A 21,568-nucleotide genomic window follows, 5' to 3' on the forward strand; every position below is an offset into this window, starting at 1 on the left:
AATGTTAATAGTGGTTCAGTGTAATGTCTTTACAGGTTGTTCTTGGTTTTTGTGGACTTTGGCTTTTTTTTCTTTGCTAACATCTAGTTATTTTACCATTTTCTCTGGTCAGCACTAGCTTTAATTTAATTAGAAGCGAGGCACACTTGGGACCTAATGTTTTTAAGGGCTTTGCATTGGTGAGTTGGAAATAGCATTTAAAATTAAAGCATATTCATTACCTTTATCTCACAAGAGTACAACAAAGTGTGGGATGTTTAATTATTTCTGGTACCTAATTTGAGATTTTATTTATTTTTTATTTTTTTTTAGTGCCTCCTAAACAAATTTTGGGCCTGTCTTTGTCTTTCCTAATAAGCAGCTCGGAATCTCCATCTTACGATAGCTTATGGACCATTATAAGAGGTTTAGATATGAATTTTAAATCTTTTTTTTTTTTTCCTTTTTCTTTCTGAAATTTTTCCCTTTTATTCTCTCTTCCACTGAGACATTAGCCAGTATACATGTTTATCATGAACTATCCCAATGAACTTGACAGTAGTTCACTAACTAAGCCTAGTTTGAGTTTAAAGTGAGCCTAATGAATAGTAAACCTGTTCTTGGACAATAATACTCTTTCATAAGGGCTTGTAGGCTGCTAGAAGAAATTGCAATACATTTTTTTCCCTTCTTACTTTCTTGTTTTCGTAAAGTGAGGATGAGGATATTATATTTTTTACAAAAAGAAGTGGAGATAAGAACTGCTATTCACTGTACAGCATTCTTCCAGTAAAGCTGTTCATTCTAACTGACAAAATGCTCAGAATAGGCATCTGTGTACCATGCATAAGATGGATCTTAAATACACTAACTACCACAAGATGCATCACAGAGTGTGGAAAATAACAAACATCACCAATACCAGTTTATCTTCAAGGATCACCACTCTTGCCCATCCTCTTCAACATCTGTTTGATCAATCTAGCCTATCTTAACGGTAACTGGATGGCATGAGCTAGCCTCAGCTGATGACATTCTGATCTACAGCAGCAGAGCTGGGTGATTAGTATTATTTGCTACTGAGATAGTTAAGGGCTTCATTAATTAGTTACATTTGATTGATTTACTAAGCTTTGCATCTACTGTCTTTAAAGAAAATTTACTTAAAATATTTTTCACTGTGCCTACAAGATATGTAGCATATATGACACTTAAATAATTTATCTTATAAATATTGAAGAATTCTTGTGTGTACCTTAATTTTCCAAGTTTTCATTAATAGAATACTTTGTTGCTATGTAAATAAGCAAAGTACCATAACATGATGTATTTATAATACATCTAGAATTTGTTTGGCTGTTAGTTTACCCTACTTAGTACAATATTCTTAGATTCTTTTTAAGAAACAGCTATGGGGTATACCTGCAACCACACCTGAGGTGCATTTTAAAACCTAATTGTCATCTTTAGTTCTTTGTTTCAATGTAAATGCCAGATTGTATTTTTACAATATTCTTTCATTGTTTATAAATTCACTTGCCCTTGCTGTTAGCAGGGTGACAGTGGTTGTACTGAAAGAAACTAATTAGCACATGAAAAATAACATGCTAACCTAAGATTACCAGTTAATTCCTATATAATTATACATGCCCTATATGAATGTGATGCTCCTGTCCATTCCAATTTTTTAAAAAAAGAATTTGTCTAGGGCCAATAATAAAGAGAGCTTTCAAAGATAGTTTGCTGATATATTAAGTGAAGCCCAAAATCAACATTCTCAGTTCTGGTAGTACTCTGATGTTAGTTACAGCAATATAGTTGTTTTTGTCTTAATACCTTTGCTAACACTGGAATAACCTGAAACCCTAGTTTGTTCAGTTAATAACATGCCAAATTAATTTGTTAGTTTATGATATTAATGTGATGTAATTACTGCTTGTAGGTTATTGATTAAACCACCCAGCTCTGCGTAACAGCAGAGGATCTATGAAAGTTGAAATTCAAAGCAAGATGCCATAATCCTTTAACAAGATGAGCAAATTGTTTAATGACCTAAGAATTGTTATAAAAATCCTACCAATACCTCAGCTGTGTTACATGCATACAAAAACAGACTTTGACTTTATGTACTGAATCAAACATGGTGGCTCTGTTCAATTCTTTCCATTTTTTGAAACAGTCTGTTATATACTCTTACTACAGTATATGATATGTGAATAACAAATCAATAGCTTAGAATGTCACAAGAGTGGTTTTCTCAGCCATATTAATCTGTGAAAAGGGTTCCTTGTTTTTTTATTCAAACAAAGATTTCAAGAAGGTAGGTTGTGTCTTTAGTTTGCTCAAAGTTTCATATCTATCAAAATTCAAATATATCTTAGTTACTAAGCTAAAGAAATTATATTGAAATTCTATGGTATCTGTATAGTTATTTAGGATTTATTGGCTATTCAACTGTATGTTTATATAAAACCTACAAAAAATTTTTGTTTTATATTCTCCATGTGCAAAATTTTAAAAAATTTAGAAACTTATGTTCAGCAGCAACTGAGTTCAAAGGTCTTAGCAAGAATAGATAATTGTTTACTTCTTGGTTTATTGTTCTAAATTTTAAGAAAAGTTTAATGAATTATTTCTAAATAGTAATTATATATATATATTTAAAAAAAATGTTTGAAATGCAAGTGTATATTACCAAATAGTCCACTAAAACACAACCAAGACAGAGAAGACTAAAGGTCAGTTTTATATTATTGGATACCTAATGTGAGTGCACGGTGCATCACATTGATACAAGTTATGTAATGTTAGCTAAGCATGATTGGAAGTTTAATACAGTAAAAATAAGTGTGTGTGTGTGTGTGTGTGTTATATATAACACTTATATATAAGTCTATATATATAGACTTAAGCTACTTAGATTAAACATTTGTACTTTCTTGTTATAATACGTAGTCAATCTAGCAGGAAAAAAGCATTTATATTTATTTCATTTTTTTATAATGGTTACGAGGCTGGTTAATTGACAGACCCTACATACAGTATAGAAAATAACAAGAAATATAATGTCTTACTAAAAACAAACATTTGAAATGTATTTAGGAGACTTTAGAGGTGACACAAATAATATTTGAGGTTTTTGGGAAGGAAAATAGTTTGTTTAATCATAACATGAAATCACTTTGCATGTAGACTAGTAATGAAACAGACTCAATATTTTCACAAACAAATCTTTAATAAAAATATTTCAGTAAAATCTGTTTCTTTGTGTGTACAAAATACATGTAATCTTTACTAAAAGTGTGCCAAATTTTGTGAAGATACAATGTTGTATGAAAAGTTATAGTGCAAATACTTAAACATGTGCAAATGTGTAGATGAACTTGTATATTATACAAGCCCATCACGAAAGGGCTAGTAGACAACTTTGTCAGCACGTTAACACCATGATAACTAGAGCTATCAAAGACATCAGTGCACTGACAGTTGCAATGAGAAATACAGCTGGAGAACACAACCTGCTTATACTCTACTAGTTTTACCTGCTCCAACTTGACTATGCAGTAGTGATTACTATGAGTGCTATGTAGTTAGAGGATACTGGCATCTTTTCAAACATCTGTTGAGGACTGGTACACTGCAGCTCCACAACATCCAGCAGACACCAACCAAGCAAGAGTTTGCCTGAAAGGAATCTCAAGATACATTTATTGGTGGGCTTATACAGTCACCACCAGATTTCAGAAGCCCCCCATGAGAAATAAACATTTGGTACCCTTACTTAATGCTAACAGTATAGTTTAAAGATATATTTTCCTGGAGAACTCAGTCCAAACATCCCTGTGTATGTGATCATTTTATTCCATTTGGTGTTTTAGTCTAAATACTTTCTAATCAATCAATTAACTGCCTGATTCCTTTAATTTTCTTCATTAGGAACTTCATTTGCAAGTATTAGATATCTGCAAATATTTTGTGTTGTGACTTATTGTTTTTCTACAGACTCTTAAGTTGAAAATTAGTTATCAAAAAGAATGCGAGAATTTGCAAAAAAAAAAAAAAAAGATTTATAAATGTTTAGAAAAAGATGCTAACAAAAGATAGCCAATGAAACATCATCTTTATACTAGCACAACATGTGGAAAAGGGACAACAAGTAAAATATCAACTTTATTTTTGAAGGGATGATGAAATCTGTGACAGAACAAAAATAAGGTAGTAGGGAAATCATTCTTAGATTGATAATAAAACTGAGACCCAAGAAAGAATACAAGGCTAGCTAAAAATATAACTTTCAAATAATATAGAGAGGTAACTGAAATAGCATAACTCAGTTTTATCAACTGAATTTTGTCCAATTTAACAGTTCCATCTCTACTAGTTTTGTTTTTAAATAATAATATTAGATCATATTTTAAAGAAATGTGAATTGATATATCAGAAAACTTTAAAATTACTTTAAAAACTCACAAAAGTGGTTAAACTTAAATATAGCTTTTACAAATGATGTTATATTACATAATATTGGAAAATGAAAAATCAAAGCATGAGTCAGCCTACAGTCTTCTCATTTTGTGCATTAACTTTTGTTATAACTTAACAGTATTACCTTAGACTGTTGCCTGTAAATTTGATGGTCCTAACACATTTTTGATGAAAATTAAAGTCTGTGAATGTATAAAAACTGAGCTTTTCTTGTTTTGTAACTTGTACATATTTTGAGTACAAGATTAAAATAAACTGCTTCTTGTAGCTGATACCACAGATATCTTCCCTGACTCCCGTTACTACCGCAGTGCCTTTAGTTGTTGTGTTGTCCCTTACAGCATTGAAGGATGCCATTGATGACATTGTAAGTCTGTTTTTAAGAAAGAAAAAAGAATTATTCATTATATTGTTTTTTCTATTAGATTGTCTTGAGGTGTCACATAAAATGATTCTTCAAATAAAAAAATAATTAACATTTAAAAAATGATTCATATAAAACAATTTTTTTCTACTTTCCCTATATATACTAGTTTTTTATTTCCATGTCTTATATTTTTTTTAAATTAGCTCATTTGCTTTAAAGAGATGGAATTACAAAAAAAATTATTTGGAGGATTAATAATTGTCACATACTGTAACACTTGTATGACATTTGTTAACCCTAAATAAAAGGCCTTAAGATAAGTTATTAATTTTAATGTTGAATTAATGACTGAATTATGTCAGGCAAATAATAAATTATATTAATACATTCCCAACATAAAAGGGTACTGAAAATTTCATAAACATCAGCAAATGTTTAAAATGTTATAAGATCACAATTGATTTATTTTACTTAAACATTAAATTCACCTAAAACATATATTTTATAGCAATTTTAAGGTTGGTGTGATTTCAGGAGTATATTTTCAGCTTGAATGTTAAATCTATATGCACAGTTTAAGTTTGCTGTCTGTTGTCTACTTTGTTTTGTAGTTTTCACATTCATATTTATCTGTTAAAATATAGTGTCTCAGAGTGCTCGAGTCCTATTAAGTAGACTTTAATGGTTGTTCCTTAGCTCACGTTTTGAACATAGAATGTTATGTGACCAATTCTACACTTTATTTTTTTACTTGCATGGTATGTGTAATTTTTCAGTTATACAAAAGGATAAAGTAAACTTTTTTTTTTTCTAGCAACGGCATCGTAGTGACAATCAAGTAAATAATCGAGATTCTAGAGTGCTACGCAGTGGTAAGCTTGTGGATGAACGATGGCACAAAGTACAAGTTGGAGACATAATAAGAATGGAAAATGACCAATTTGTTGCTGTACGTGAAAGTTTGCCATTTTTATTTTAATTATTAGTAGTATTAACTAATTTTCTTTTTCTTTTGAACACTATTTATTAATTTAAAAAAATAAAAAACATTGTGTAAAAATAATTTTAAAGGTCGTTTCAGTTGACCCATAATGTGAAAAACTTAGCTATTTGTTTTTCAGATTACGTTTTCATAAAGTTTGATTAAAATACATTTGTTTTAAAACTGTAATGTACAATTCCTTTATCTGCTTGATAAGTAATAGTAAAAACATTACAATTAACATGTTCTAAAAGCTTTCTATTTTTGGTTATATTTATTAATAATAATGTAGTTTGGAATTCTTCTAAAGTTCTGTGTAATTTAAAAGTTGCACTAAAACAGAAAGATGCTATTTTTAACAAAACAAATGAAGGTGATTGTCAGGTGGATACAGTTTACAGCAAAGTTTTTATTTACAAGTTTGAAGAGGCTATAATTTAATTGTATAAATTGTGTTCAGTTTTGGGTTTCTACCCTTAAGAATGACACCAAATTGTTGAATAAGGCTCAGAGGAGGGGTACAAGAATGATACCTTGGGTGAGAAGTTGTCATATGACAATAGGTTAAGATCTCTGAAATTGTTTTCCCCTGAAAAAAGAAGAGTTAGAATAGATTTGATTGAGGTCTTTAAGGTTGTTGAGAGGATTGCAAGTGTCAATGTATCATCCTGATTTGTAATTAATGGTGAAATTGGTAGGAATTTTGTCAAGCAAAAAGTCAAGACAAAACAATTTTTATTTTCAAGTTAGTTAAACTTTGCAATGGGTTTCTTTCAGGTGTGGTGGAAGTATTAAATTTAAGGCATGTGAGGGAAAGTGTGATAAATACTTGAATGCTGAGGGCTGGCTTTGAGTTTGTATTTTTGTATAGTTTAGCATAGAGGATAGCCATAAATGAATTAACAGATTCATTGTTGTCCTTAAATGTTTTGTTATAAATTCTGCTAAAACATTAGATGATTTAAACATATTTTGTTTGTGAAACTATATTCGTTATCTTACAAAAATAGAAATAAGTAAAGTAAGTGATCAGTGGGTTTGAGTTGTTGGTTTTTGTAACTATTCATAGATTAATTAATATTATCTATACTGAATATCCACTTTTTAGCACTGCCACTTGATATTGGATTTAATTGTCCATTATGATATTAACACTCTGAATTCAGGATTGTATACAGTCCACAGAATTCCAGAAGGTGGCTTGTTGGATTTTATTCCTTTCAGTGAGGAGTATGAAATAAAAGTGACTCCACAGATAGTTAACTAATTATGCTGATGAATACAAAATTCATTTTCATCCCAAAGATGTTAGTTGCATTGATATTTGCTGACTAAGAGCAATTACTAAAGTCATTGCCATACTTTTTAAACCAATATCAGACAATGTAAGTAAGGAGATTATTGTATTATCATATTAGAAAAGCCTTTGACAATAGGTAAGGAAATGTAACATTTTGCAGTGAACATAATCTGAATTGATGCACAGATTCAAAAGATCCATCCCATTCTCTTGAGAATTATCTTCATAACATTAGTTCATTAGTTGCTTGATATTTTGGAACAACGTAAGTAGGATCATGTGGTTTTCTCCGTATTTTTACAAAAGGTGGTGAAACGCAACTCATCAGATCATTTCACAAGTTTCTAATTATTTAATGATGCAGTTTATACTATAGATATTATTGAAGCCATGTTTCCTATTTTTGGTTTTTGAACTGCCATGACTCTCTGTAATGTTCTTTGTATGGCATAAAATGAGATAGCCAAATCCTGACAAAGATTGAAGGAACTGATCATTTAGGATATAGTCTAACATTTGTTGCACCTTAGAAGCCTATGTGTTCAAAGTTTTGGTATATTTGTCACCATTGGTTGGTGGTAACAATTTTTGTTATGCAAAACATATCACTTGTTGAAATGATTCTTCATAAGAATACTTCTACTGAGTAGGTCCTCATTGTCATGTCCTCCGTTATGTCATGGACTAACCATAATGTTTCTTTACTTCCACTCAAATGCTTTATTAATGATTAGTAATGTAGTTTTTCTGGTTTTGCTGCAATTTCTTGGCCTATTTTAGGATGAAGAAGATTAGCTTGTTGGTTCACCAGTTCTTTTCAGCAATGAACTGGTTCATTCAAGAAAATAATAATTAATGATAATTTATGGTATTAAAAGAAAAGTAATTTTGTATTAAATAATTATTACTATAATTCTGATGTGTTGTGACATATATAATTGATGAAAAAATTACATTTTATCAACCTAATTTAGTTAATCCTGTAAAGGTATTTGTTAAAGCAATTTGCAAATGTAAATAACACCTCAACCAATATATCTGTTGTATCCCAGTTGCCTGAAGATCCCTGGTATTGGGCAAAAAGCCTTGTTGAATTTGAACATAGCAGGACATTAATATATTATTAAACACTGTTCTTTACTTTCACTCAAATTCTTAATCGTAATTACTGAATTTTTGTATATAAATGGTTCAATAAATCACCTCACCCATCATCCTCATAAGTCTACTTTGCATATTCAAATAATTGTGTAGATGGTCTTAATAAAGTTGCCACCAATGTGTGTAATCAATGCAAACTGAAATTTGTTTAAATATTAGTGAATATCCACTTATTTAACAACACATTATAGCATTTAATATGGTAATAATAACATTTTGTTTTCTGTCAGATTTTATAAGTTTATGAATTGTAATCTAATGACTTTATCCACAAATATCAAATACAGTTAAAAATGATGAAGAGGACAACATCATCATTGCTGTATGTCATTTTATTTTAGATATAAAATAACTGAAAGTGGAAGATTTTATTCTTGCTGAAATATAAGTTAATTGTTAAAGCAATTAAATTATTTTAGTTATGACAACAGTAGATATTTTTTATGTATTAAAAAAAAACACAGATTAATCATTCATAGTACTGTATATTATTTTTGATTCATTTGTTCTGTAGACTGGCAAACTGTACATCCTTATTCAAGTCAAATAGTCTTCAATACATTTTGTTATTTGTCTCTTTATCTTGTAAAACTTAACCTGTGAACATATAATAGATCTTGTTGGGTAATACAATTTTTACGTAACTGAGTTAATGTGTTATGGAATGTTACCACATGCAAATTTTGTTTTTTTCTTTATTATAATATAAACAGACAAGTGCTAAAAATGATCACATACTAACAAAAAATATATACATGTACAAGATTAGTAAAAACTTTAATAATTTGAAAAGGGGAATGGAGAGCATAAAAAAAATACAGAAACAAGTTGAATCAAAATGTAAAGATTATATTTTCAAGCCTTTACTTAGGGACTCTTAAGGAAAAAAACAACAAAAGACATGCTAGGCTGGAAATAATATCTACATTATTTTTACAAGCAACAAATCCTTATTTTGACTTTGTCTATAGTACTTATCAGTTTTACTGGAGTGAAAATAGGGATTTCTAGCTTGAGAAAATAATGTAAACACTATTTCAGGTTTGATTACTTTTTACAGTCCCTAGTTGTGGCCTTAAAAATATAATCTTTGCATTTTGATTCAACTTCTTTTTTTTTTTAAATCCCCATTCTACCTTTTTTAACTTAACAATTTCTACTAATCTTGTTTTTCTTTAGTTTTTTATGTTCATGCATAGAGAATACATTTTTAGCTACAAGAGTGCATGGACATTCAGTTGAATGTTACATGTTCTCAAACAGTTTACTGCTGCATTTGCATTTTGTTCACCTGACCACCAAACTGAACTTATTCAAAATAACTAACAAATGTACAACAAAGAATGAACATGTACTGGTATGCAACTACAACAAATACAAAACTGTTCTCAAAAGATCCTCTTGAAGGCAAAGTTTGCATCATCACAGGTTTAATGACTAGATTCCATCGATGTCACAGTGTAATGTACCAAGAAACAAGCAGCAACAAAGTAATCTTATCAGAATAATACAGGGTGTTCAGAAAGTAACTCTGCAGTTTTGTAATCATATGTCTATTCACTCTATTTCAAGCCAGCAACTGATAGCGGTGTTTAGAAACAAAATAAGAAGGATCCAAGCCTGTGTTGATGCCAACGGAGGTCACTTTCAACATTGTTTATAATTGTCATTCATATTTACCTTCTGTATTCTGTATTGAAACATGTCTGTTAATAAATATAAGTGCACAGTGACTTTCTGAACACCCTGTATGATGTTTCTTGTGAGATAATACAGTATAGATTAATGCAGTGTAAACAGACTAAGTAACATGCTTACCTTATTAGGTTTACATGACATTCTTCAACAGCTTAATGTGCATAGGTGTTTACGATAAACAAGGTAACAAAAAAAATTGTCAAGATAGAAATGTCTGTTTCACTGCTTCTGAACAGTTTTCAAGTGTTAGTTATTCAAGAAAATGGACTTTGAGATTTCTATAATAAATAGAATGATTAGTGGTTTTTACTAAATTATTTTGCATTTAGATGTTATTTTTAAAAGGAGAATGATCAGTTTTCGGTATTGCAAGGGTTATTGAAAGGTATATCATTCTTTACTAAAAACCATTATATACGACAGGATGCCATTCATATATACTATTAGAAAAGGTGCTGAGTTTCATAATACTTGTTTCTTTTTATTTACATATAATATTTATTTGAACTTGTTACAAAGTAATAATAACATTTGTCTTTCAAAGCATATTCTGTAAATTATTCCAGGCTGATTTACTACTGTTATCCACCAGTGAACCTAATGGCCTTTGTTATGTAGAAACAGCTGAATTGGATGGGTAAGATATTTACATAAAGACTATTTATAAAGGCAAGTTTCCTAACCTGCAGTTTCTCTAGGTTTAAGATAAGTTTTAAGTATTATAATGTTTTGAATTATTTGTAAATCAGTTTTACTAGTCATTAGAATAAGAAAGTTTGCCATTTAGGGAATTTCCAAAAAAAAAGAGAAAGAAATAAGTCAAGTTTATTTTCAGCATTGTTAAGACAGCCTAGTCTATAGTGTAATTTACTTTATAGTTGTTTTAAGAATTTGATTATTTAAAGATTTGATGACCAAAACAGAGAATTAAGCTAAGTACTCTTCATAGCTCAGGTAACAGTAATGTTTTCTTCTGTATAGTACCAACAGTGTTGTCATGATAAGTATTGGTTCTAACTGTTGAATATTCTGTTTAGCTGGTCTTTACAGGAAATGGATGAATTTTGTACATGAAAGAGACTCTGAAATTTTTATTGTGTTGTTTTTATATTTTCAGAGAAACAAATTTAAAATGTAGACAAGCACTACCAGAAACTGCAGAGCTGGGAGAGAACAACATAGATATTGGGAACTTTGATGGTATGTTTAAGAGCATCATATGTTTTAAATATTAAGTATTTCAAATGGTAATATTTTTTCTCTGTAATTATAAAAAATAAAATATTTCTCTGAAATAAACTGTAATTTTTTACAGGAATATTTAACCTACCTTTCAGATAACAAACTTGTGAGATGTTAGAAAGTAGAAGTGTGTAAAATACAGGTAGTTTTATACTTCATGATTATTTGTATCTACAAACACTGTCTGTTAGTGTAAGATCAGGAAATGTTGAAATGAAACATAAGTGTTATGCCTAAATTAGATTAAGTTGTTGGAATTTTCAGTTTTAATGATTTTTGATTGCATTTTCTAAGTAAAAAAGAAAAGTTTGCTTCTCCATATTATGAAATTTAAGTATACAAATTAATTCAAGTCTTTGTGAGATTTTGTTTATTTATTTACTTTTTTAAATCAGAGGAATTATGATTAATTGTTTTTCTTTTAATAAACTGGTTTTACTAAACTCACTGCAAACACTTTTCTATGGCAATCTACTACATACTCAGCAGACTTGCACCATTACAACAGTATAAAAATAGTTTTAAAAAAGATTATAACTATTATAATTATCATAAAAACATTATGCTGTTATAACTCATCTGTCTTGACTAGTGTTTGTAATGGTAAAACTTTTGTTCTAACTTTTGTGATATTAAGACTAGTTTCCAAGTTCTTTTATATGCTAACTTACTGAAAAAGCATGAGCTCCTCTTGTTATTTGTGTAATCAGTATGTAATCCAGAGTGTTATCTACAAAAGTGTTTACTTAAGAATAATGTAGCTAACACATCTGCTTCTACTCCTTTGATCTAACTAGTCCAGTAAAATTAGTCCTAAAAGAGTCTACACAGTTAGTTTCTTTAAATTTAATTTTTACTGTTTTAAATGCTCAAATATTTTATTACCAATGTACAAAAGTCTAGGAGAATGTAAGATGGGGAAACATTTATTTTCACTCTGTTTTCCAAAAAACCAAATTTTCAAATATGACAAAAATATACATAAAGTATGAAAATTATATAAAAAAAATAGCACCACGGAAATAATTGTATCTCTTGCATATGAATTTACTGATGTTGTTAAATAACTAAATTTAAATAAAAACTACCCAGCCTGTTAAATTAAAAAAAAATTAAGTTATCTTAAAGTATCACAAAGACTGTCTTAATTTATTACACTTGATTACTTGGTTAAAAACACAAATTAGTCTTGTTATTCACAGAAAAGAGAAAATAAGAAACAATTCTATGTTTCTTAGTACCTAAATTATTGATGCAAAAAAATATTGTGTAAGAATCATAGATGAAAGAAAGATTTTATAATTACAAAGTTAAGGAAACATATGATGCACCTAAATATAAATACTATACATAGATGAAATAAAATAAAAGTGTAGTAATTTTTAAGCAATATTATTTTCATTTACTTACCATTTAGAGATGTCAAATGCTAATGAGTAGTTTGTTTACTTGTATATGAACATGAATAAACCTTGGCTCTGGTATTGTCCATTAACTTAAATGTATTTACATAATGCAAGTTTGCATAAAAGATATGTTTAGAGACTTCTTGTTCTGAGAAACTAGAAAAACTTGTATCTCAAATTGTCAAATTTTATATATATATTGTCTTCAGTGTTTTTGTATGTTTTATTGATTAATAAAGATATTTTTTTGTTTTTGTCTTTTAGGTGAAATCACTTGTGAGCCTCCTAATAATAATTTAAGTAAATTTGAGGGAACATTACATTGGCAGGGTGAGGCCTATTCCCTTGACAATGATAAGATGCTACTTAGAGGCTGCATTTTGCGTAACACCCGCTGGTGTTATGGGTTGGTGGTTTTTGCAGGCCGTGACACAAAGCTAATGCAGAATAGTGGGAAAACCATGTTCAAACGCACAAGCCTAGACCGCTTGTTAAATATTTTAATCATTGGGGTATGTATGCTAACTTCTTAATCAGCCTTTCTTTAAACTTGTTTTTGCTTTTTTTAAGTTTTCTTTCATAACTTTTTTATTAAAACTTACTTTTCTTAAATCTTTAAATCCTGTTTAAATGGCTTAAGAAATATTTTTTTCAATATTTTGTTCATAAATTTATAATTTGTATGTAAAATGTGAAAACACGTTTTTGATATATGTAACTTTTTCCTATTCGGTACTGGTCTCCGTATGCATTTTTTTTTTTTGTCACTACCCTTGACTCCCACTAAATTGTTATTGCTGTGTTGCTGAATGTACCTAAGTATGTGACAACCTTCCACCAATAAAAGTGACATAGCATCCTAGTGCAGCTAATTCCCTCTATACTGATTGTTAAATCATCACTTCTCGATTTGGCATTCGTGTTCAGACATGTCTCCCCCCCTCCCTGCTTGATATTTCTCAACATACACATTTTATTGTAGAAGTATTTGCAAACTCCATTGTTGTGGAAATATTCCTTTGTTCTCAAGGTTTCTAAATCTGCAAACTATGTGGCTCTTATTTTTCACATCCTGAATTTCCAAGTTACAGGAACTTTCATTCTGATTTGTGTTGAACGTCAAGACTTGGTTCACTCTAGACGAACAACTGCTATAGCGTCAGATACTTTGTCTGGTGAAGATGTAATGGTTATTGTGCCATGGGAAATGGAAGCTTATGTTCATCCTTAGCCTGTTTTTAAACCTGACACAGATATTCCTCCTACTATGAGTCTTATCCAGAATGTGGATTTTAATAGTCTTTTTCCATCATCACACACTTTTGCTAACACTTCTACTGCTGTTGTGGATCTGCATCAATTTTCTACATCATTCCTTGACTTGGTTTCCAAGGTTTGTTACTTCTTTCTCTTCCTCTTGTTTCTTATGATTCTTCACTTTCTCTTCTTTATTATTATGTTTTCCATCCTCCTCCTTATATCCAAGTCTGTGATGAACATTTACTTATTGTAACTCTTCTCTGGTGCAGCTATGTTTTATCTTCACCTGGTTGATTCTTTTGCTTTGACTTATTGGGTTGAAGTCCCCTTCTTGGATTTCCAAACCTTGGAGTCTCTTCTTCAGACTTAGGATTTGAACTTTTTGTCCTTTATACAGGATCAATTTTCATGTCTTTACCTTACTCCAATTACACTTTTCTATTATCTGTTTTCCATCCATCTTCTTTCAGAGACAATCAACTGTTCTTCTGAAAGGTTTTTGGTGGACACTCATTCTTTTTTTTATTCCCCCTCCCCCTTTTTTATATATTAGCACTTTCTTCTTCTCTGACCTTATCCTCTTCTCATTTGGCTACTCTGTTGCTAGGATATTTTAGAGAGAGATGCCATTCTTGCCTAGGTACATTTACTTCCACTTTATCCCAGGAACCTTTGTCTTTCCCTTTTCCCATGCTCAATGATTTTTGGTGGATTAGCTGAGGCTGTATCCAACTTTTCCTTGGCTTTCTTTGTGTTCTGCCTTTCCCAAGCTTTTTCTTTTCACACTTTCAGCTGTGATCCTTCTACATCTATGCTTCTAGCTGGTTTCCTATCCTATTCCTATGCTTTCATTTGTTCTCCCTATTCATGTAGGCTTCAATGCCAACAGTCTTTTTTTGGTGACTAACCTCTGGGTTCAGGAACAATAGGGGTATATTTATCTTGATTTTGGACCTATGTATTCCTTTTGTGGATGACTGTTAAATGCTACAAGTTCTATGAGAAGCCCTTATTCTGCGTTTTTAATATCTTTCTCTCTTGTCTCTTACCCCACTCTATTCCCTCCTCTCGGTGATCCTTTATCTTGTCACTGTGTTTCTGAAGTAGTGTCAGACCCTTTGAGTAAGAATGCTTTCAAAATGGTTTCTCACACTTCTCAGGGATTGTATTTCTGGCTGTTTGTCATTCCAAAAAAAAAGGGGGGGTTGACATTTGGTCATATCTCATCGGTTTCATGAACTTCCTTGTTTTACAGTTGAGAGTTTTCTCACTTTTCTGTGGTTATATTCTCTGGCACTTAGAATGATCAAAGTAGATATGTCCAATACTTATTTTGATATACCTGCTTCCCCAGTATCCAGACTTTACCTTTGGTTTATACATCAAAGTCAAAGTTATTAGTTCCAAGCTCTTCCTCTGGACTTTTCATCAGTTCCAGACATTTTTGTCATGTAGTAAGTGCCTTTGCTTGTTCCATACATAGCTTGGGATTGAGATTACACTGTTACATGGATGACTGGCTTCTTTTAGGTCCATTCCACCATAGAGGTAATTTGTCTGGGTTTGCTGATTAAACTCAAGAGTCTAATTTCACACTTGCCAACTCTCTGGTTCATTTGGATATGTTCTTTAATTCTTGCCACAGCAGAACACAGTCTTTTCTATTTCATTTACAAACCATTTACAAAGAGATATCCTCTCTTTTACCTCATGCACAAGAAATTCTCTCTCTCTCTTGTAGGAATGTGGGCTCCCATGGAAATCTTTGTCCACTTTGGTTGTGCTCACATGCACTTTTTACAATGGACTCTACATATTCAGTAAAACCTCTTTTGGAATCCCATGTTCATCTTCCTCATCTGCTGTGTAATGATCTCACCTGGTAGCTTGATAGGACCCATACTGCAGGGGGTGTTCCTCTTCCTCCCTCACATATGGATCATCCTATTACAGTGCTTCCATGGCAGGTTGGGATGTGTGTGTGCTTGTCTTGACTCACCTTTTTGGAGGTCTTAGTGGCTCATTGGCCTTTAAGTCATTTTAAGTTTCTTCAAGTCGTACATGGCTGTTTGGTGATGATCCATTTAGACAACTCGACTGTAGTATTACACATCATTCACCAGGGGAGCATTCAGCTTCACTTTCTATGTTTCTGAACCCATCTTTTAGACCCATTATTTACAAGTCTGACGAGTGACTTTTCCTGTTTCAGGTGCTTTGACCTTTAGTTATGTATTGTATTTCAAGATTCAGCCAGATATTCCTTATGGAATGGTCATTAAACCCTTGTATTTTTGATCAATTTGCTCTGATGTCTTTGCCACTAACAACAGTGCCAAACATCTCCTATTTTGGTCTTCTGTTCTACATCCATTTGCATTGATAGTGGGTGTGTTCAGTCAGGACTGGCACAGTCTCTTCCTTCATGCTAACCTCTTACCCATTTGTCTTTTACCCTGTGCATGACACATCTTGTTGGGTCTTTTTTGTAGAATTGTATTGGCTGTCTCATGATTTCCTCTGCTGAGCCTTCTGTCTTCCCTCCCTTTCTTCTTCGACTTCATACCTCTCTCTTCCATCCAGCCATATCCTCACTCCAGCTTCATGTGTGGGATTTGTCTGATTTCATGCACAATGGTCAGAACTCTCTCCGTGTGTAATATTGTTTTTTTCTAGCTCATTCTGTTCACTCATCCTTGTTAAAAAAAAATAGCAAAAGTGACATATTTATCGCCACTGGTTTCATCCTTCTCACTTTATTTTGTTTCCATTCGCTATCTGTAATAGTTATTTACATGGCTTTTTGACTACAGCTTGTCTGTCTTAACTATAACTGGTTACTGAGTGGTTTTCTTGACTACTTTTTGGTTTTCCTATTTCTATAGGGTTTTTTCTTTTGATCCTTACCTTGTTCCTTTGTTTCTTTAACCTGTCATTCTAGTATGCCTGACTGAGACTGTAATGCTGTTTTCCATGCCCTTGTCTTATCTTCCTTTGAACATTACTTTTCCTGTTCATTATACCTTAAAACTTATTTCCTCCTTCCTCTCACCTATGGTCATTGACTTTCTAATACGTACACTGTTGATTCTTCTGACATTCTATTCTATCACTTCAGTATGTTTCTTTATCAAGATCTCTGTCACACTCCAATTGGAAGAGGGTTGTCACATACTCATTTGCATGCAGCAGTGTCACATATAAACACTTGAGATTAGGTAGGAGTCTTAAGGCTAGTAGCAAGCAAAACAGTTTGCATGTAGAAGTCCGTAATAATTTAGATAGCTAAATGTGAATAGAGATGATTATCCATCAGAAAAGCATTATCCATATTTGAAAATGTTAACTCCTTATTTGATAGTTAACTGAACTGTTAGAAGTTATTTCTCTAGATAACTTTTATTGGGTTAATACCTTTTGCAACTGTTCTGCAGCAAGTGTAATTTTTGTTTCACTGTTTTGAATACATTTGTGATTACTTATAAGATCTTGCACTACAAATACCTGTTTATTGTATATAAGATTAATACATTTTGCAACGTTATAAGTATCAAAGGATATGAAATGGATTGGTTTAAACATTAGGGTAGTGAACTTAAGTGTATCACACTGATTGGTGACTGAAAAGAGGAGTTACTGTTATTAAAATTATGTGCAATAAAATTTTTAGTTTTAATAATTGTTTCATACATTTTTATGAGTAAAGATAAGCCACTAGTTTTATTTATATATTTTTTCATATATCTGTTGGTGGTAACTCTTCCTTAATGCATTTTTTCTTTTAACTAAAATAACATTTCCACCAAATGATGAAATAGATTTTGAAAGTGAATAGGTAGGGAAGAAAATATTTTGCTTGAAGTAAAACACAAAGCTATACAATGGACTATTTGTACTCTGCCCACCATGGGTATCAAAATATGGTTTTTAGTGGTGTAAGTCCACAGAAATTCCACTTTGCCACTGGGGGACAGGAAGAGAAGAACAGGAAAAGATATTCGGAGTTTTTCAATTTTATATTATTACTACCAATACATTACCATCTGTAATCAGGATATTGATACATGTTTACTATCATGTTTTGTGTGGTTTAGGTGGATTTTATTTTTATTTGATTGCAGTTTTTGTGTTTTGTTATGATGAGGATGTATTGAACCTTAGCTTGTGTACATTAACTTCAAGAGATGGCTTTCTAGAAGTACCCATGTGCCTCAACTACTGTATTACAATTCACATGTGAGGCATGCTCAAAACTAAGGGTGGTAAATAGAGATCTGTGTTGATCAGTTCAACATTAGCTTTCCTTAAATGTAATATGAGAAAGTTCTCTGATGTAGGGATCTTATAGCTGTAGTATACTTCACTAGGTGAATTTTAACCTAAGTGCATGGTACAAAGAAATCCTGGTAGTGTTTTTCTTTTGAGACTTATAACCTTGCAGTTTCATAAGACACATCAGATATTACCAAAGGAACCTGATAGCACAATCATTTGAGTGTTGAATTCATTTGTTGTGTATGTATGCATTAAAGATTTTGTTTTCATCATTGTATTACTTCAGTAAGTGTCTATTTTTTTTCATTGGTTTGCATTTGATTTATTATTTAAAAACAGTTCTCTTTGAATCCGGTTTCCAACTTAGTGCTAATCTGTTGAATATCATTGTATCTTAGTCTCATAAGATATTAAGAAAGCAAGTTCCACTTCTGTGGTTTTGATAAAGTGAACTTATTATGACATAATAATTACTTAATGTCCATGAAAGTAAGGTAATATGAAGTAAAAATAGATTGAGGAGTTTTTAAAATTTAAAGATTTTATAATTTGTCAGAACTTTAAATATTCAATGATTGATCTTGAAATTTAAGTGTGAAATAAATATTTTTTTCTTGTTTCACACTTAATTTACTTGAAATTAACATTTAAAACAAAAGAAACTGTTTTAGAACTCCTTGCTAACAGTGTGCTTACTAATAAAGAACCAATAAGTTTAAGAACCAATACCCAGTTTGTTTATCTTTTGAAATAAAAGTAAACCAGGTGATAATAAGGAACAAAGAAAATATAAAAAAATAAACAAAAATAAAGAATACATTACCCAAGCTTCCTGTAATTTAGTGTAGTTTAATATGCGTCAAAAGAGGGAAAGTATGAACATATAAAGAGAGTCAAAAGTCCTCCCTAGTATTAAGTCTAGAAGGTCCATTATCTTCTGATTTTGTTTTGAATAAACACTTTCTTACAAATGATTTAAATTTTTTGTGTAAAATAAAAGGTCCATGTGTTTTTGGAAGTTTTAATGTGACTGTTGATCTAATTGATAGTTTAGCACTTAAGGTTTTGTAGGAAAAAAATAATTGGATAAAATAAAAAAATTATAGGGTGAAACATAGAAATGGTAAATGAAAATACTAGGTTTTAACATGTTATTAATATAATATTGTTTTTAGTTCAGAGCTAACAACATGCCATTAGGAACTTTAAATGTTTATAGACACAACATTATCTATAGAGCATTAATTAAAACATACGACTTGTTCGTTGCCTGACAAGCTTGTTATATATATTTTTATAGATTGTCTTCTTCCTGTTCAGCATGTGCCTGTTTTGTACCATAGCATGTGGAGTGTGGGAAAGTGTTACAGGACAACACTTCAGAATTTATCTTCCTTGGGATTCTCTTATACCAAAGGAAAACACGACAAGTGGAGCCACTGTTATTGCAGTGCTTGTATTTTTTTCCTATGCAATAGTGCTAAATACTGTTGTACCTATTTCCCTATATGTAAGGTAACAAATCTTCCATTTCCTTAACTTGTATGGTTTACAAATAGCAAAAAGGCACAGATTTTTAATAATTCTTTCTGTTATGCTCTACCATTTTATATTCTTGCAATGAGTTCTTTGTGTCATATAATACTTTGTCATGAATGGCAATGTTCAGTAGATGTTAGGAGAGTTTAAGATGCGTAAGTCTAACAAATTAAACATTACTTTGGAGTGTTAAACATTTATTTTGATAATTGTAAATGATGCATGCTATATAATAAAAACAAAGTAGAACAATAGGAAAAAATTAGATGTTGGAGCTCAAACGTTTAAAGCTTGTTAATTCATACATACGTTGTAATGACAGTCATTTGTAAGTTTCCCCCTTTTTTACTCTTATGTGTTCACAACAAGAGAATAAGGTGATGAAAATTAATTATGAAATACTTTAAGTAAACATCATATTCATTGAGACATAGATTTGTTTATAATGGCTTGTTTTCAAGCTTCGAAGAATATTATATAATTTCACTTTTCAACTGCATTGCATTTTACATAAAAAAAATGAAAACTGGATGTATTTTATGTGTTCCATAAAATTCTCTTCAGAAGTTTGTAAAATTTGAAGTTTTAAACATAACACCAAGTATATTAGGATAGCTAGAGTTAAAACCACCATCATTTTGGCAAAACGTGCCATAAAATGTTTCAGTGTGACGAAATCTAATATCCCAAGCTGGAGAGATTTAGTGGTCAATTCAGTCCATACGCCTCCTGAAATGTTCTTTAAAACTAACATGATTCTGTAAAAGTGTTTAAAAGTCCTGGAAATGTACAAAGACTCCTGAAAAGACATAAAATTAATTTACTATTTGTACAAACATTTTTGTTCCTCCATTTTACATGAAAATGAAGGGATTAATGTTTAAAAAAATGTTATGTGGTTACATACACATGGATGTTCTATAACTGTTATAAATTAGGCTGTAACCTAATTAAATACTGTTTGTTATTCTCATTGTCAATTTGTGCATGCACAATGCAATTTTAATAAATAGTGATTCATGGGTTTGTTGAAAGTTAAAGCATTGATTTATCATTGTTAACGCTTGACCGAACACAGAGTAAATTAAAGCTGTGTCTGGCAGGAAATGCACATTTAATGTCTTATGGCTGATAAACCAGAATATACAGATTGGCTTGTGTGTATTGACACAGCCAAACACAGTGTTGGTTTTAACATATGCATGAAAACTTTTGACATTTCAAATATGGATAGAGGGATCCAAGCACATTGCATTATTTAAACAATGTCAACAAATAATGAAATCTTTGTAAGAAAAATTATAAATTAATTGAAAAAAAAAAAGAAAATTAGAATTCAGAAAGACATAGAGGAACTTACAAAATATGCTGATGCATATGCTGATAAAGCAGAGACTGTGATTAACTTGAGCCTTGTAACAAAGTCAAACAACCTAAAGAATAGCCAATTGATAGAAAAAACAATTTACAGAGTTTAAATGATGACACTGAGTCTAAATTATCATTGCTGAAAAAATAAAGTTTAAAGATGCTGAAGCAGTTTATTAAACAGAATCATTCAGTTAAAAACATTTTAAAACATTTAATTTACATAAAATGTCCCAATTTGCATGTTATGCTGTGAAGAGTTGATCCACTTAATAGACTGTGAATGTAAAGTTTTTTGTTTATAAGTTTTCACTCGATTATTTCTGGAAATTTATTGATTCAATTCCAGAACAAATGTTGGAAAACTTCTGCAATTTTTCAACTTGTGTCTGCACAGACTCTACCATTTGTAGAAAACACATTTTGTATGTAGTTTCAAATGAAGAAGGCCATAAGTCTTTTAGTTGATAGCACAAGGTCAGCAGAATTTGGTGAAGTACCATTGA

At 31.0% G+C, this 21,568-nt stretch overlaps 1 protein-coding gene across 1 annotated transcript in view; it reads left to right on the forward strand.

The window, feature by feature from the left end:
* Positions 1–21,568, forward strand: part of LOC143238763 (phospholipid-transporting ATPase ID-like) — a 182,603-nt gene that overhangs the window by 122,564 nt on the left and 38,471 nt on the right. Inside the window, 6 exon segments of the mRNA XM_076479279.1 lie at positions 4,733–4,831; positions 5,646–5,780; positions 10,539–10,609; positions 11,090–11,172; positions 12,885–13,132; positions 19,456–19,670. Of these exon segments, the coding sequence (XP_076335394.1) occupies positions 4,733–4,831; positions 5,646–5,780; positions 10,539–10,609; positions 11,090–11,172; positions 12,885–13,132; positions 19,456–19,670 (851 nt within the window).

The sequence above is a fragment of the Tachypleus tridentatus genome, chromosome 13, assembly GCF_004210375.1.
Source record: "Tachypleus tridentatus isolate NWPU-2018 chromosome 13, ASM421037v1, whole genome shotgun sequence".
NCBI classification, from domain to species: Eukaryota; Metazoa; Arthropoda; class Merostomata; order Xiphosura; family Limulidae; genus Tachypleus; species Tachypleus tridentatus.